At 47.0% G+C, this 16,205-nt stretch overlaps 1 protein-coding gene across 2 annotated transcripts in view; it reads left to right on the top strand.

Moving 5' to 3' along the window:
• EIF4E2 (eukaryotic translation initiation factor 4E family member 2) overlaps window positions 1-9,123 on the top strand; it is a 30,249-nt gene extending 21,126 nt beyond the window's left edge. Inside the window, exons 7-8 of one of the 2 annotated variants that reach the window (XM_082689443.1) lie at window positions 670-747; window positions 6,516-9,123. In XM_082689443.1, coding sequence (XP_082545569.1) covers window positions 670-715 — 46 coding nt within the window. In that variant the 3' untranslated portion in view covers window positions 716-747; window positions 6,516-9,123. The remainder of the gene's footprint in view (window positions 1-669; window positions 748-6,515) is intronic. The other variant, XM_082689444.1, reaches the window with a different exon arrangement.
• The last annotated feature ends 7,082 nt before the right edge of the window (window positions 9,124-16,205 follow it).

Genomic DNA, 16,205 nt, shown 5'->3' with positions numbered 1-16,205 from the left:
GGCATGAAAGTTAGGAGGAGCATTGATCCCTAGAATGTTGAACTGTGACCTACACAGTTTAAGTAATAGTTACATGGGTATTTCCAGAAACAGATGGAACCTGATACAAATGTGGGGTGTGAGTTGAGAGGGGTCAGAAGGTTGGAAATGTGAAAGCAGAGAAAGTGCTATAGTTGCCTCATAACATCACCAGACGTCATGATGCTGTTGGGTAACTGCCCTGACCCCCAGGGTGAGACCTTGTGAAGAAAAAGTTTCTGCCACCTGTCCTCATGCCCTCAAGGCAGAAAGCTCCGCTGCCCTTTGCCCCAGTGATGAGCGGTGTCTCCAGTGATGTTTGAGCTTAGCTCTGACCTCAGTGGCCCCCCGGTAGATTTGCAGCAACAGGTAGAAGGAGTGTGGCAAAGGCTTTAGGGATAGTGAGGGCCAGACTTCACCAGTGGAGCAAGCTGGGAGTAGTGCCAATTGCCCCTGAGAGGAGCTGGCCACCATTCCTGATGTGAGTGGAAAGTCTAGGTGGGAAGCCTTACCATTGGGCGTCTGGTACTGGTGGGTTCCACACGACCTGAAGGTATCTACAGGGGGATGTGGGGTTATCGTATCTGTGCTCTTTGTTAAAAAGCCCTTGACCTGAATGTGCTATTGTGTTTTTTGTCTCTGGTTTGCCAGGGCCTGGGAGGAGTTTCATGGCCTGGTGAACAGCAGCGGCCGCTGATCGGACGCTCCCCTCTGTCTCTCACACTCAGGGTAGGGCCTTGTCTATCTTCTCTGTAACCTTGTGACATACCTCTCAGCCATAGGCCCCCTCTCTCCCAAGGCTTGCCCTCTCCCCATTTACTGCCAGTCTGGCTTCTGCCAACATGGAGGCTGCTCTGAACTCTCATCTTTGACTGACTGTCACAGTCTAACAGAAAAGTACTGAGTCCAAGACCATGGAATCGTCCTCACTGGGTCACCTGTCTCCTGGTGAACCTCTGTTAAGATTGTTTAACTTACTATACCCTTTTTCTCATTTGGAAAAGTGAGGTTCCACTGTCTGAGATGTCTCCGATCTCTTCCAGTACCGTTTCATGATTATAAATGTGCCACAGACCCTTTGTCTTTTGCCCAGACATGGTCATTTTTAAGCCATCTGGCAGGGTCCTGTGACTAGCAGGGCAGTTCCATAGGCTCCAGTGTGGGTTAGGGGAAAGGAACACCCAGAAAGACTATGTACCCCTATGTTTATGTTTAGACTATGTTTACTAGTGGTGTTTGTCAGTTGTGAGCTGTGATAGATTCCAAGGGTTTCACAAGGAGAGTTAGCTGAGGTAGATGCCGGGTATGCTATCGCTGGCCCATCCCAGTAAGCGGGGAGAGGCTCTGGGACATTGAAGGTGTGGTCAACTGACAGGTTCACTTTAAGAACATTTGTATTTCAATTCAGAGAGTGCCAAGTCCATGTTTGTCTCTTTAGCAGAGGGAACTGGGTCAGTTTATTCTGAATGAGAGGACAGTATTTGCATGTGCCCGCCCTGAGAGTATATTCCTGGACATTAACTGCCCCACCATCCCTGTGAGAGAGGATTGCTAAAATTGGACCAGAACATGCCAGCTGTAGTAGCTGCTTCAGAACTCCCCCTTCCCAGGAAGGACATGAAGCAGTTTCAAGAGAAGGAGACCTGCATGTCTCTGATGAGCAGGAAGAGAGGACAACACTGAGGGACAGAAGCAGGTGGCCTGGGGTCGGAGGACTTTGTGGAGCTGGAATCATCTGCAGTTTAGCCGTCCTGGAATGCCTGCACGCGTGGGTGATACCCCTCAGGTCTTTTTTAGTAGTTTAATTCCATTATTATAAATTCAATTTTTAGATATTAGATTTTTTAAAAGTAACATTTTATTTTAAAAACTTCTCATTTAAAATATAGTCAACAGAATTTTGAAGTGGCCACTAGTTTATATACACCGGGAGGGTGTGTATAAACTAGAAAAACATGCCTGGGCTGTAATGTTGGCTACACTGATTTGCAGGATGAAAAGTCAGATTTCCAGAGGCCTGGCACTATAATGGAATTGTTTAATAATGTTACCATGTTTGATTATTTCTAGGATTTATTTTTTCTTGGTTTTTAATGTCCCTAAAATCAGGTTGCTTACTGTGTATATGATTAAAAGAATTTTGACATAGTTTAATTGGCAGTGTTTACTTAGAGTACCTAAAACGATGGGCTTTTTAAAAATCAATAGCATCTTATATTCTATGGGGGAGGGGGAAGCCTTTAAAATGAAACTAGAGTAGTCAGTATAGGAGAAAATTTAAAACTATTCCCTCCCGTTTGATAACACTGAATCCCTCGGGAAAGATACCTTTAAATTGCCTTGGAATCACATGTTTCATATCATTGCTATTTTGCAGTTTCTTTGTTCTTTCTGTTGCCCCTGTATCTTTATCCGGCAGATGAAGAAAGCACTTCATGAACACTTCATAATTTAGGTGTTCTTTTTTTTTTTTTTTTTTTTTTAAGTGGGCTCCACACTCAACGTGGGGCTTGAATTCACCACCACCCTGAAATCAAGTCGGATGCTTTACTGCCTGAGCCAGTTAGGTGCCCCCTAGGTGTTCTCCTCGAAGCATGGCCTTGGGAGTCTGAGAGGACTATTAGTGTCTAAATGAAAAAAATCACCTCACTTCATTGTCCTAAAGACCCGAAAAGGGCTCCATATTTCATTCCTGTCGCCTCACCCTTGGAAGAGGTGCTCTGAGGCTGTGTACCTCCAGCTCGTAGCTCCTCATCCTCTCCACCTTTTCTTTACCCCCTTCCAAGTAGACAATGATCTGGGAAGAAATAAAAACTGCTATGTAAGTAATTCTTTTTTAAAGTAATTCTTCTTGAACCACAAATACTTCTCTTCAGTTTATCTGATATTTTATGCTATTACACATAACTGCTAATATTCTAGAACTGTTTTACTTGATCTGCATTACAAATCAGTATTGCACTTTTAACCATGGCTTCAATAGAAGTCCCAGTTAACTGCTGGGGGAGGATTTAGGGTTACTTATATGTCTGGCCTGGCATGTGCAGAACAGTGATCTGTGTTGTTGGGGAATGGAGTTGGCACTCAGTGGGAGATTAGAGATTGAAACTTGCCCAACTGAACCCAGGAAGGGTTTGCAGTCTTATTTAATATTTGCTGAGGAAGAGAGGAGGAAGCCAGAGCTGGCCTGGGGTGGACAGCTGACAGAGAATGTTCCGTGACAGAGAAGACCGTGTGCAGGCTGAATTGTAATGTATCCCCAGATGGCTGGATCCCAGGTTGCCCTTGAGGCCCAGAACCACTGTGCTGCCCCTGCTGGACACGAGCACAGCAACAGCTTCCTGCAAGAACAGAGAGGCATTCCTCTGAGGAGCCAACCACCTTGCTTCTCTGTTGTGTACCCTCAGGAGCCAACCTCTACCTCAGCTTATTCTTCCCAGAACTGGAACTTGTCTTTTTCTCTAGAAGGATGAAAATGGTGATTATGTGGAGGCTGAGCAAATTGGAAACCTGTTTAAGAATATTTGGGGAATAGATTTGCCCAGGATGCCTGGAAATGTGCAGTTGGAAGCCAGTTTGGTTAGGGCACTGGTATTTCTGAGACCCCACTATCAGGACAAAGAATCATCAAGTAGAGAATGTCTTTCTGACTTCTCTAGCCTCATGGGTCTTTTGGCTCATGTGCCCTGATGTGTAAAAATCCTTGGGAATAAATTAAGATAGAGTGGGAAAATTGATGTCTGAAAAGCCCCTTTAAATCAATATACTCGGCACAGTCCTCGTTGCTTATTTTACATAAATTCACAGGTGAGGATGTAAAAATGTTCTTATTTCCTTCTAAAAGATCTGTTGTATCATTTAAAACAACAACGACAACAACAGAAAACCCTTCCTGGTTTTCCATGCAGCATCACAACATTGCTAGGTGGCTAGATGGGCTAACTTTTAGGAGCTCACTCTGTATTTTCTAAATTATAGTTTGCTTTTAAAAGAACAGAAGCCCATCTTTTATAAAAAAAAAAAAAAAGTTAAAAGTTGCCTGTGACCTCTGCCACTTCCTGTCTTCCTCCTTCCTTTCTCTGTCTCCTAATCTCTCTGGCACTGCAGCCCTTGGGTGAGGGACGGAACCTCGGATTAGTTCCCAGCTGGTCTGAGGTGAACACATTCGTCAGGCTAAATCTGGCAGCAAGCTATTCTCGGCCCACTTTTTTTTTTTTAGAGAAGCTGGACCAGAGCCACCAGCTGCCACCAGCCTGTCATTGTCAGGAGGAGCCTGTCACCTGTTCTTGTTGCTCTTTGTTATCTTTTATATCAAACCCTGCAGAAGCTCAGCTAGATTTTCCTGGCTCCTTACTCTTCTCCCCTTTTCCGCATTACAAATAAACTTTAGAGTGATTGTGCTTTCTTAGATTTTTCTGACCCTGAAGAGATCTGTGACAATAGAAGTACTTAGAATAAATAGTAACTATCTGGATAGGAAAATATTATAGAGCTTTTCAGTTTACCTGCCACAGAGAGAATTTGTCTGTGGCCCAAGTCCAGCACAGTACAGGCATTCTTCCAAAAGATAACGGTGACCTGCTTACAGTGATGACTTGTCCAGAAAGTTCTTTCCACTTCATCACTATACAGATGAAAGGCCTGGGTCGAGACACTTGCCTGCCCTCTCTTACTCCAAGATAAATCATTCTCCCGCAGTCAGAAAATCCTGACATCCCCACACCCCGCCTTTCTATTTACTCATTTTATTTCTCCCTGCTGATTGACTTTTGTGATCCAGTTGCTCTACGAGGATAGATGTGGCATCAAAAGAGAAGAGAAGGAACAGAGCAAATCCTTCCTTCCTAATCACTTCTTTTGTTAGTAGAGCGCTTTTCTGACCCCAGGTCTCAATGGTACATCATTCCCGAGGGGACTCAGAAGTCACATGCACAAATCAGTTATGCCTGCTTTTCTGTTTTATAATCAGAACTTCCTTATTCATCCTTTGCTAGCTACTTGTGGCTCCTCAGTGGGATCTGTCCTTTTGAAAGGGCTTTTAAAAAGATGATCACCCCATTTAAGTTTTTCTTTGTGTGCGGTCTTTCCCTCCTTAGATGGAAATCATCAAAATGCTCAGTAGCTGTAGTTAAATGAGCTACATGGTCATATATGACCGTTATAAAAACACTAGTGGGCTGTCGAGAAGCACCTGCACCAGCTCTCTTTTCCCTTCTCAGTGTACTCGTGCGCAGTCATTCTCCTTGTGTAGTGAGAGCTGTTCTTTACTGGCAGCATCTGTTACGCTAAGTGCAGGCGGCTCTTTGTCTGGGCTGAGCATGTTCTTTCATATGTATACACTGTACCAGTAGCCATATGCCCAATAAATCTAGCAATTTTAAGATGGGTCCTTTAAAACTAAGGCTTCTAGAACATTCCACTAAAAATAAAGGGAAATAATGACTCAAAAATCAGATTAATGAGAAATTCTGTTCTGTTCTAGAATTTCAGATACTTTAAAGTCTGAAGCTGTGGGCTAGAGCACCAGATGAGGTGACCTTTAAAGCCCTTTCCAGCCCTAAGCTGGTGGGATTCTGGTGGCATGTGAACTGCTGAGATGTTGGACTTCTAGTGGGGAACAGGAAAGGTTTCTGGGGGGTGGCCAAGCCTGTCCACATTCAATGGAAAGCAGCTAAGAGAACATAACTTACCATGGGTTATGTATACACATGCTTCTCTTTTCAGAGGTATAGCTAAGTGTCTAAAGTCAAGGCTATGAGTATTTCACCTTGTGGAATATCCTTTTATAAGGAACTGTAAGTTTTGCACAGAGTTTTTTGGTTGCTAGATAAGTTGATTTTTTGAATACATAATACAGTCACATCATTCGATTATTTTTTTAAGTATGTGTGCATATGTGTTTGGAAAAAAAAAAGGGGGGGTTTCCTCCCCACTCCGACTGCATCTGCTCAGTTTCTGCTGTAACACCCTCCCTCCACTGCCCCACGTAACCATTGTTGTTGGTTTCTTGTGTGGCCTTATAGACTTTATGTCCGTACAAACAATATGAACTGTGACCTTATTTCCCCAACCCCCACTTACACAAAAGATGGTGTACTATGTGCATATGCTATTCCATACCTGCTCAGTTTCTCTAGAGAGTTTCCCATATTAGTAGTGAGCTTCCTTGGCTTGTTTTTTTAAGCGGCAGAAGTGTCTCAGTGAAGGAATGGGCCATAATATTCATATTTAACCAGTGCCCTTTTGCTAAGTATTTGGGTTGTTTCTAATCTTTGGCTGTTGAAAATAGTCAAGTTGAAGTGTTTGAAGGAACTTGGGAGGTGGTTTGCTATGTTGGCATTAGATTAGTAAGGAAAGGAAGTTCTCGGGGTGTATCATGAGGGCCCTAGAGCTGCCGAGTTCAGGTCTCCACCCCTTCCCCTGCCCCATATGTGTGTTGTTGCCTACTGAAGATCTGTGTATTGAATGATTTGTTTTCTCCCATTTTTTTCTTTCAGGGACAATTCAAGCTTTCGAAATACAAAAATCACATTGTGAAAGTACACAAGCTGGCAATAATCCTTTTCTGTATGTGTGTGTTTGTCCAAAATGGATGGGAGGTCTCCAGCTGGTCCTTCCATCTGCTTACTGAAGGGACGTCCCTGAGCCATGCGCTCCCCTTTTGCACTCATTCCTGGAGGACGGATTCCGCTAGACACCCTCCAGCGTCGCTGACTTTATAAAGCGGAAAAACAGAAAACGTGACTTTGTAATAGACAAACTTTTTTTTAAATGGGGTTCTGTGGGGGGGGGGGAGTTCAGCCTTTCGTTTTGCTGTGTGCTGTCCAGATGCCTGTCGGGCATTCTGTTGTGCTCTCCTTTGCTGTACGAAGGGCATCGTGACCACGTGTACAAGCCAGAGCTGTCGACTGAGAGTTATCAGTATTATGAATGTCTGTGCATCCAGGAAAAGCTTTTTGTTGGAGAGTCCCGGAATAGCTATAAATGCTCTCTTCTAGCTCTGCCATTAAATTATTGGGACATTTTGTTTATTTCTCTCCCCTCTTCCCCCAAGCCCACCATTTTCTGAAAATGTGTTACTGATTTTGTATAGTCTCCTGCTTTATGCCCTCCAGTCCTCCCTCCGTTAGGACTCTTTCTTCTTAGGCACTGCTGCACTTAGAATTTTAATCCAGTGAGCCACACTGGTTTCACTGAGGCGGCTCAGAAGGTATGCCTTGGTAAGTTAAACTGGAGCAGAATCCAGTGTGCTTAGGAGCTAGGTTATAATAGCGGTTCCAAGTGCAGGATTTGGAGCTGAGGGCAGTGTCTGAAACCAGAGGAGCAGGGGATGTGTGTCCCGCCTGTTTCTGGTGGGTTTTTGCGTGACCCTCATTGAGGAAGGGAAGCAAAAGCTTGTTTGTCACCCAGTGTTAACACTTAATGTGGTAAATTCTATGATCCTGAAACTGGGGCATCTGACAAAAAGGTGACCGTGATGGGTGGCTTTCTTTGCATGGCTGTGCTTGTCTGAGAAAACCTGCTCTCAGTCCTTACCACCTGGTAGATGCACTAATGTGTGCTGTTCCACGATACCTGGAGAGAAACCTCTTGTGGGCAACGGCAAACATGCTTTAGAAATGAGTGGTCATGCATCAGAGAAGCTGGGTCACCTGACTCCAGAAGGACTGAAGTCAGAGAGGTCAAAAGAGCACCTAGAATGGAAATAAGTACTGAGTACGAGTCCTACAGCAACCTCCAAGGAGCACTGTCTTACTTGGCTCTTGTGAGCAGAGATCGCAGTACCTTAAATTAAGGCCTCTCCTAAAACCTTTCCTTGAAGGCCAGGCCCTTAGCCACCTGGTCTCAGAGAAATCCTATGAGAGTAACAGGCATTTCTTTATTGTATTTATATTACTCTCTTCCTACTTTCCAACTCCTGAACACCTTCTAATTACCACTTTCTTGGGATGCTTTTTCCCTGAAAGAACGTGAGTCCAGGAGCCAAAAGGAGGTGCTTCCATTACAGGTGAAGTTAGATCAGAGAAGAAGATCTAGCAGTGATTTAAACTCCAGGAGTATGAAGAATGAATTGTAGTGCCCAGGCAATTGTGAAGGGCTCAGGCAAATAGAGGAGCAACACTGGCTCAATGGGGAGCAAAGGCTGCCTCCTGAGTATTTGTCTCGACCCTAGGAAGGGCTTCACTTTTGCCTACACTCAGATTTGCCATGAGAATTCCAAAGAGAGCAGACGTTTGGATTTGCCCTTCTTGGGGCATCTGCCTGACTATCCTGTGTGCGCAAGCGGGTGCGGATGTGTATAATGTGTTCGTGAGGGAGGGGTCCGCCAGGCTGAGTGCTTAGGTGTATGGTCCACATTCATATTTTTGCGCTTTCTTTGGTCTCATTCAGATTTTTTAAATCTCTTGTGTTTTCTAGAGCTGCTCATGTTTCCCTTCCTCCTTGTCATTGCACTATATGAAAGTAATTTTTTTTTACCACCAATAGATGCTGACCCTGTGCTGGTTAGAACAAGAGTTATTTCTCTGACGCAGTGTCTTACCCTGCGAGCTCTCCCAGATACTCCACCCCGCAGCTCTAAGTGGGAGGTTGAAGAGTCCATTTAGCCAAACCACCCATTTTCCAGACTAGCCTGAGAGGTCCTTCCATTTCTTTTTGACTCTGTGGACCTCGGCTGCACGGAGGTGTGGCATAGCACTGGTATTGGTTTCACCTCTTCTGGGGACAGAGGGATGACAGGCACCCCTGGGCCCGCCTCACAAATGTGTAGGTTGCTGCCAGGAGGCTGGGAGTCACCTTTCACTTCGCGCAAGTGGACTGTTTGCCCATGACTCCTCTGCTGGGTTTTCCATTTGAAATTGGCCGCTCCTCCTCTCCAGTGCTCTTCTCGTTTTGTTCTTCTAGTCATGTGTGTGAGGTTTTTTTTCCTGTGACATTGGCAGTGGCAATAATTTCCCACCTTGAGAGAAGCTTGTGGTCCACGATGCTCCAAGAATGAACTTCCAAGAATTTGCCAGCAGAGGAGCAGAGGCTGTGACAAAGTGATTTAGTGTTGCACTTTCAGAGCAATTGTCTACTGCAGTAATAAATGGAAAATATCCGCAAGAACCAGGCTGTGGACTCTTTACTACAGGGACGTGGGGCTCCTGGCAGTTGCGGCTGCTCCGTCTGCCTTCCGCGCACAGGGCTTTTAAATCCTTTCCAGAACAAAACCTGTGGGATAGTCCAGACAATGTGGGGTCATTGACGTAAATGTGTTAAAAAATTCTCAAATTGCTATTAATCATTGCCAAACTTCCATTTAAATGTTTTTGTTATAAAGTTTTAATATCAAAATACTGTTCATTTCCATTCTCGACATGGGGTGAGGACTATTGGAATGGCAGGAAATCTGAAGGATCAGAATTTGAAGAAATCCTCAAGTGCCCTTGTGAAATACAAGGGAGAGAGGAGACACCGCAAAGTCTGAGTTGGTGATCCAAAACAGTGCAGACCTGACCCTCCGTTTCAATAGACAGAAACTGTCTGTGTCTGTCAGTTGTGGTCCAAATAGAAGACATGACACCTTGAGAGTCATTTGAACGATAATGTAGAATTTTTGACACAGTAAGGAGAAAGGCGAAAAGAAAGGAAGACTCAAGGAGACAGCATCTCCAGGATGAGCTGCCACAGGATGGAGGCTGCTCCCTCTGGTGTGGGGTCTCTGCAAGCATGATGGGCCTGATGGAGTCGCTTCTAAGCTTGTTGGACACAAAAGGCCTGGGATCGAGCTGCAGCTGCGGGAACACACTTGCCGCCACTGTACAGGGAGTCCTGCTGCGGCAACAGGAAGGAGTGGGTCCCTTTTCCTCCAACAGCACGGAGGCTTCCCTCTGGTGCACACTGCTGAGAAATACCACAGGATACCAGCGAGCAGAGCAGAAATGACTGCAGAGGGCTGTGGCCAGCTTCACAAGAACAATGGAAAATGCTGGGTGTGAAGCTGAGAGACAAGGGCTTGTAGTGGGTACCGCCCTGCCCCTTAGTCGCCCAGCATCCATACGCAGCCTTCTATGTGTATTTGAACTTTAATCCTATCTCAAAAGCTGCTCTGTTTCTCCCCAAGATGCAACTAATTGTAAGATGGACTTAACTCTTTCTGAAACTGAGGCTACGTAAAGCCCAGCAATCACATGGATCTCCAGGCCATGCTGATTCCTCCCATCCTGTCACAGTCTGATCTGAATAGAATATAGAGTCACAGAATGCTGCCTGAAGACTAAACGGTAAAGTTAGCTTCCAATAGAAATTGCATGAGCTACTGAGAAGGAACTGTGTGTGTGTGTGTGTGTGTGTGTGTGTGTGTGTACATGCATGCACGCGCGTGTGTCTAGAATTGGTATTTGTAATTGCTTTTTCCACTACCTGGTCGCCATTTCCTTTTTCCTCTGCCAGGATCTCAGCTGGGTTCTTTTTTGGCATGGTTGATCCAAACCTTCATTCCTAAAGGGTCTGAATTCATTGTCCTGCCTTTATTTTTTTAGTTTTCTGTTCATCGTTGGAATTTCTAAGAGGGACGTAGAGGGTTTTCTGGACTCCAGCCACAGTCCTCTCCACCCCTGTCATGTAGCAGCACACACGTTTCCCCTTGGGAATATTCCCCAGCCAGTAGAATAACCCCCCGACTCGCTTGTTGGTTCAGTGTCGGTGAAACAACCGACACTCAGTGTTGGTGAGCCCCAAGTAGCCAGGTGAGCCTCCGTGTACAACCTAGTGGAGCCATTGCTGGGTTTCCTGGTGGGAATATTCCTCCTTGGAAAACCAAGACTTCTAAGCCCACAGAGTCACTTTGAGTGCACTGGGGAACCACTCCCATTTCTCTCCCTTGATTCCTGGACCCACGAATCCGAATCGGGGTACAGGAGAGCAGATTCATGCCCAGCATATACTGTAGCCTTTAAGGCAGAACTCGACCCTTTCAGGAGACTGTCTGCTCGCAGCATCACCGCCGAGTCTTCCACAAGCCATTTTCGCTCTCTCCGACTGCTTCTGCGTGGTGAGGGTTTGGTAAAACCTGTGAGTTACATGAGCACAAGTCCATGGCCAGACTTCACTGGCTGTGAAATGAGGTTTTTTAATTACAAGTACTATGTAGAATGCCATGCTGGTAGGGCATTCTACCAGTCCATGGATGGCTGTGCTGGGAAGAGCATTATGGACTGGAGCTGCAAATCCAAGTCCAGAAGGTGCTTCTACTCACAGGGTTTGCCGGAAAGCACTGGAACTAAGCCAGTCCTTTCTCTCTGCTTTGAGCTCTGTTCCCTGGCAGAGACCCGGTAGTCTGGGTTTTGGTATTTCTCATCTTCCCTTGTCCCTGCCCCTGGGCCTTGGGTCTGCTCTCCCTTGGCTACAGTCCTTTTTGATGCCAGTTGAAAGTGTTAGCCCTGACATTTACCCCTAGTTCCACATGACCCTGACGCTGAACTCCCCTCTAAGATCATTCTAAGATCATTCTGACTCAAGCTTCAATGTCCTGGACAAATCATCCATCTGCAGCCCAACAGCTCCTAAAAGTACAGCTCTCTGATGTGTCAGCTGCAAAAGAAGAGAGTCCAGCGCTGTCTTCTGCTGTGCTTAGAATGTCCGTCCCACACTGGCCCCCGCCTGCGACCCTGGGCAGTGTGGTACATGTGCAGAGGTGAGTGGGCATCCCGAGGCGGTCCCCTCCCAGAGCTCACGATCTGAAGCAGACAAGCTCCAGGACACAGCAAGGGAGATGCAAAGAGAGGTGTGCAGCGGGTAGCGGGAGTGCTCGGGTGGGCTGTAGCACCCCAGGAAGGCCAGGGAAAAAGCAAGACCTCCTGGAGGATTGGGGGTTCAAATGTTACCAGTGGGGACCCAGGCCAGTGGACGGGTAACCTTCACTCTTCCAGACTCTGCAAGTGCAGACCTGGGTTCTGTGCCAGAGGGGCTCCTGTGTGTGAGGCTGGCAGTAAACAGTACCAGTTCACAGTCTGTTGTACTAGGCACAGTGATCACTTCCTGCACACACTTCACTTAGTGTGCCCTGTGTGTAGAGTATTATGGTCCCCTTTTAACAGATGAAGAAACAGGTTAGCACCTTGCAGAAAGTCACGTGTCTTGTAAGGCTAGAGACAGGGGTCAGTTGAGCTCTGAGTTCCAAACCTCTTCATGCAGGGAGGCTGTGGCTCACCTAGTCTGTAGGCCGTTCCTCTGATTGATGGCAATGCTCGTGTCCAGACTGGACCTGGGACGTGTGGCTATGTAATGTCCCCTGCTGGACAGTCCTGGGGTGAGCGGCCCACCTGGCTGACCCCAGAGAATCTAAAGCAAGTGAGTAGGGTAGCTTCTGCTAAGGTTCCAGGGAGGGGCAAGAGGGCATCGTGTTGTGTGGGCAGGGTGATGTTTGATACCCTTTCCCTAATCCCATGTCATCCTTCCCACACCGGGGAAGCCCCACCCCGGACCACACCATGCAGGTGGCATGACTATGACTATTTCTGTGAAGTTCTTCTGCCCAAATCATTCCCTCTGCACTTAGTCCACAGTCTCGTCAGACCCTTGATCTCTGCCTTGACCTCCACCTGTGTGGACAGGGGCTCAGAGCCTCCCTCCACCTACCACGCCCAGCCCCATCTGTGAATCAAGGAGGTGGTTCACGAGCCCAGAAAGGCAGGTGGATTGACCAGTAGTCCCGCAGGCAGTAGATGTCCCTCATCACGGACTAGAGGATGGCTAACTTTGATGCCCCAAGAGCTAGAAGCCCATCTCAGCCTTGGCCTCATTCTGCCCTCCCCAGACCCTGCTCACTCCCCTCTCAGGATGGTTCCTAGGTGGTGGGAGTCCCTCGAAGGCTGAGCACAGCTGTGACTGGCCTGGCACTGCCAGACATTGGGCTCCTACAGGCCTCCCTGGGGGCTGGCCCCTCACCCCCATGCTCTGTTTTCTCAGTTCTCTTCCTTCTACTGGAAGTGTCCACTGTGCCCAGCTTCTGCCACTCTGCCTGTGGTCCTGAGCCACTCACTAATGTCGCTAATTTGGCCACATATATGCCTTACTCACTCCCCACATGACCCCATGCACACATTCTGTCTTGATGGTTTCCCACTTGGCCCCTTCGACCCCTCCCTGTGAAACAGAGTAGCCAGAGGCCCCTGGTAGAGGGCCCTGCCTGCCCCTTAGCACAGGACTTCTTGGGAGGTTTTCCCTGGCAGCCAAGATCTGGACCACGGCCTCTGAGGGGCCTGCCTTCCCTCCTTCCCGCCTGCCCCTGAGAGTAGGCCTCAGCTTCTGACAACGTGACATCTCCCTGACACCTCCAGAAACTTCCCCTCCGGTAATCACAGTGTAATCAGAGTGCTCCCACCTCCCCCCACTGCAGTGTCCACAGCCCTACCAACACAGTAGCTGACCCTGACATGGAGAACAAAACGTAAAAGAAATGTAGAAAAAATAATTAAGTTTCCTTCACAGGCCATTGACAAGTAGGTGAGAAAAGCAGAGTGACCTTCCTCCAGCAGCTTGTGAATACTTTGCTGGAGGCGAAAGACAACCTAGCTTGACAGTAGCCTGACCTCCAGGATCCTGTAAGTCTTCCTTAACATGTAAAAATCCCTTTGGAAACTTCCTTTTATCTCCACCAGCCGCGCCTCCCCCCCACAACCCAAGATACATGTCAGCAATCATTCTCCAAGCCTATGGGTCCCCCGATGTCCGTCTGAAGGGTCTCATGACTAAGATTTACTAGATGGGACTAAACGAACTTATCCTAACAGCAACCGGTCCCTCAAGGTCCTGGAAACCTTGCTTCCAAATTCCTTAGGGACTAACGGTGTCCCTAACCCCTTCCCACCTTGAAAGTGTATCATCAGTCGCTCCTCCCAACCCGGTGCAGCTCTTTCAGCCCTCGGGTCCTCTCCTTTAATTTACTTTAATAAATTCATATGGTACTTTAATAAAACCACCTTTCTTGCACTGAAAACATCTCAAAAATTATTTCAACTGTTCACTCCCAAACCCCAACATTTCCCATCAACTGGACTGAGGCTGGCCCTTCAAACTGAAGAACTGCCCATATTTCTTCAATGAATGCCCTAATGCCCTACCATGTCATACTTTGGCCAGACTGAGTTCCTGGGGTGCCCCAGATCCACCCTTTTTCTTCCTGCTTCAACACAGCTCATATCCTTCTGTGGCAAATGGCCTTCTCCTTCCTTTGCCTACCTCTATCACCCTTCAGATAACTGTTTCCTCCAGGAAGCCCTCCTAGTCCCCTCCTGTCTGAATTACCAGCAGGCCTGGTGTTCCTATAGTGCTGGGTGCATGTGGGTGCCCTTGTCTCTTCCTCCTGATGGGGCTGTGTCCCACGATGGCGGGGCCACTCCCCTGTCTCCAAACAAGACTGGATCAGAGCAGGCACCCACCTGCTGCCCAGAACACCTCTGCCAAAAACAGATGTACAAAATGCCTAAGTCATCACCATGGTATTCTGCACAGCACAGCTGCTGCCCCAAGACCTCATTTTACAGCAAATGAAGCACCGCTCAGGGCTCGGGCTCATGGGTTCCCTGGTCTGATCCGTGGCCCATCATCCCCAAGCAACAATGAGAGACTGTTGCTTTCTGTGTTTGGATTTTGTTCACTGGGAATTCACAGATTCTTGCTGTTTGTAGTGGTTGTTCTGATAATCTGCTTGCATTTTCCAGGTACCTGGATAATCTTATCTTCTAACAGTGAAGGTGTTACTTTCCCCTTTCACATTTGTGTCTGCCTGGCTTCTCTTCCCAGATGGCACGGGTTAATACCCCCAGCACACTCTGAAGTCGTGCTGCTGATCATGAGCCTCTGCTCTTGCTTCTTTGGTGGGAAGGCCTCTCATGGTCCCCATTAAATGCTCTGATGAATTTGGAGCCAAGCTACTTTAATCCTGTTAAAGAAGATAAGGAAAGGTATCTGAGTTGTGGGGCAGGATGTACGGCTGTATGATTATTTTAGCCAGTCCCCTTAATATAATGTACATTTGGATTACTTCCAGTCTTTTGCTAATTGGAAGACACCGGCAATAACTAACTTGTGTCTGTCCTCATCACTTTGCGCATGTATAAGCACTTCTGTAGGATGAATTCCTGGCAGTGGAATCACTAGGTCACAGAGCAGATGGATTTGATAATTAGGGCCAAATTTCTCCCCAGCTTACATGCTCACCAGCGACGCCTGGATCCTCACAGCCCCACCGTGATACTGGGACTTTTGAGAAAAATAGAGGGCACCTGGGTGGCTCAGCAGGTTAAACAACCGACTCTTGGTTTCAGCTCAGGTCACTATCCCTGCTGGGTGTGGAATGTCTTTGAGGTTCTCTCTCTCCCTCTCCCCCTGCCCCTGGCTTGTACTCTCTCTTTAAAAAAAAGAAGAAAGAAAGAGAGGCAAGGCAAAGCAAGACAAGACAGAGAAAAAGAAAAAGAAATGTATGTATTTGGTCATTCAGAAAACCAAAATATATTTCACATATATATTTGATAGTTTTTGTTCTTGCCTCAGAGCCCTCAAAACCCTTGGAATGTGCTGAGCGACAAGGGCAATGGGAACATTTTTTGTTATGATATTTGGTCTCTAGTCCTCAGTTCCTGAAATCTATTCAGAACCACAAAGGTGGATGGGTGTCTTGCTGTTCACAACAACCCCTTTTCTGCCCCCACTGGATTATGTTAATGAGTGGCTTTTGGAAAGCACCGGAGGCTGGGGCTGGTTGCCACGGAAACCAGCCCCAATAGATGATTTCTGGGAAGGGAAAGAGGCCAGAGGTTGATCACCATGACCAACGATTCTATCAATACCTGTGTAGTGAAGCCTCATCAACACTCAAAAGGGGGTGGGGGGGGGCTTTGGAAAGGTTCCAAGTTGGGGAACCAGCATGCTTCCAAGGCCACTGTGTGGGGCCCCAGACTCCCCAAGGAAAGAAGCTCCTTCGGTAGGGACTTCGCCCCAGTATCTTCATCGGGCTATTGGTTCATATCCTTTAATTCCTTTGTTATAAACTGATAATCTAGTGAGTTAACAGGTTTTTTGAGTTCTGTAAGTCATTCTAGCAAATCCATTGAACTCAAAGAAGGGTTAGCTAGGGACCTCTGATTAACAGCCAGCCGCTCAGAAGCACAGGCGATATGCTGGGCTGACGACTGGTGTCTGAA

The sequence above is a fragment of the Mustela nivalis genome (genome assembly GCF_964662115.1).
Source record: "Mustela nivalis genome assembly, chromosome: 11".
In the NCBI taxonomy this organism is placed as follows: Eukaryota; Metazoa; Chordata; class Mammalia; order Carnivora; family Mustelidae; genus Mustela; species Mustela nivalis.
Note: the sequence above shows the minus strand (reverse complement) of the source record. Positions and strands in the feature narration are given on the sequence as shown.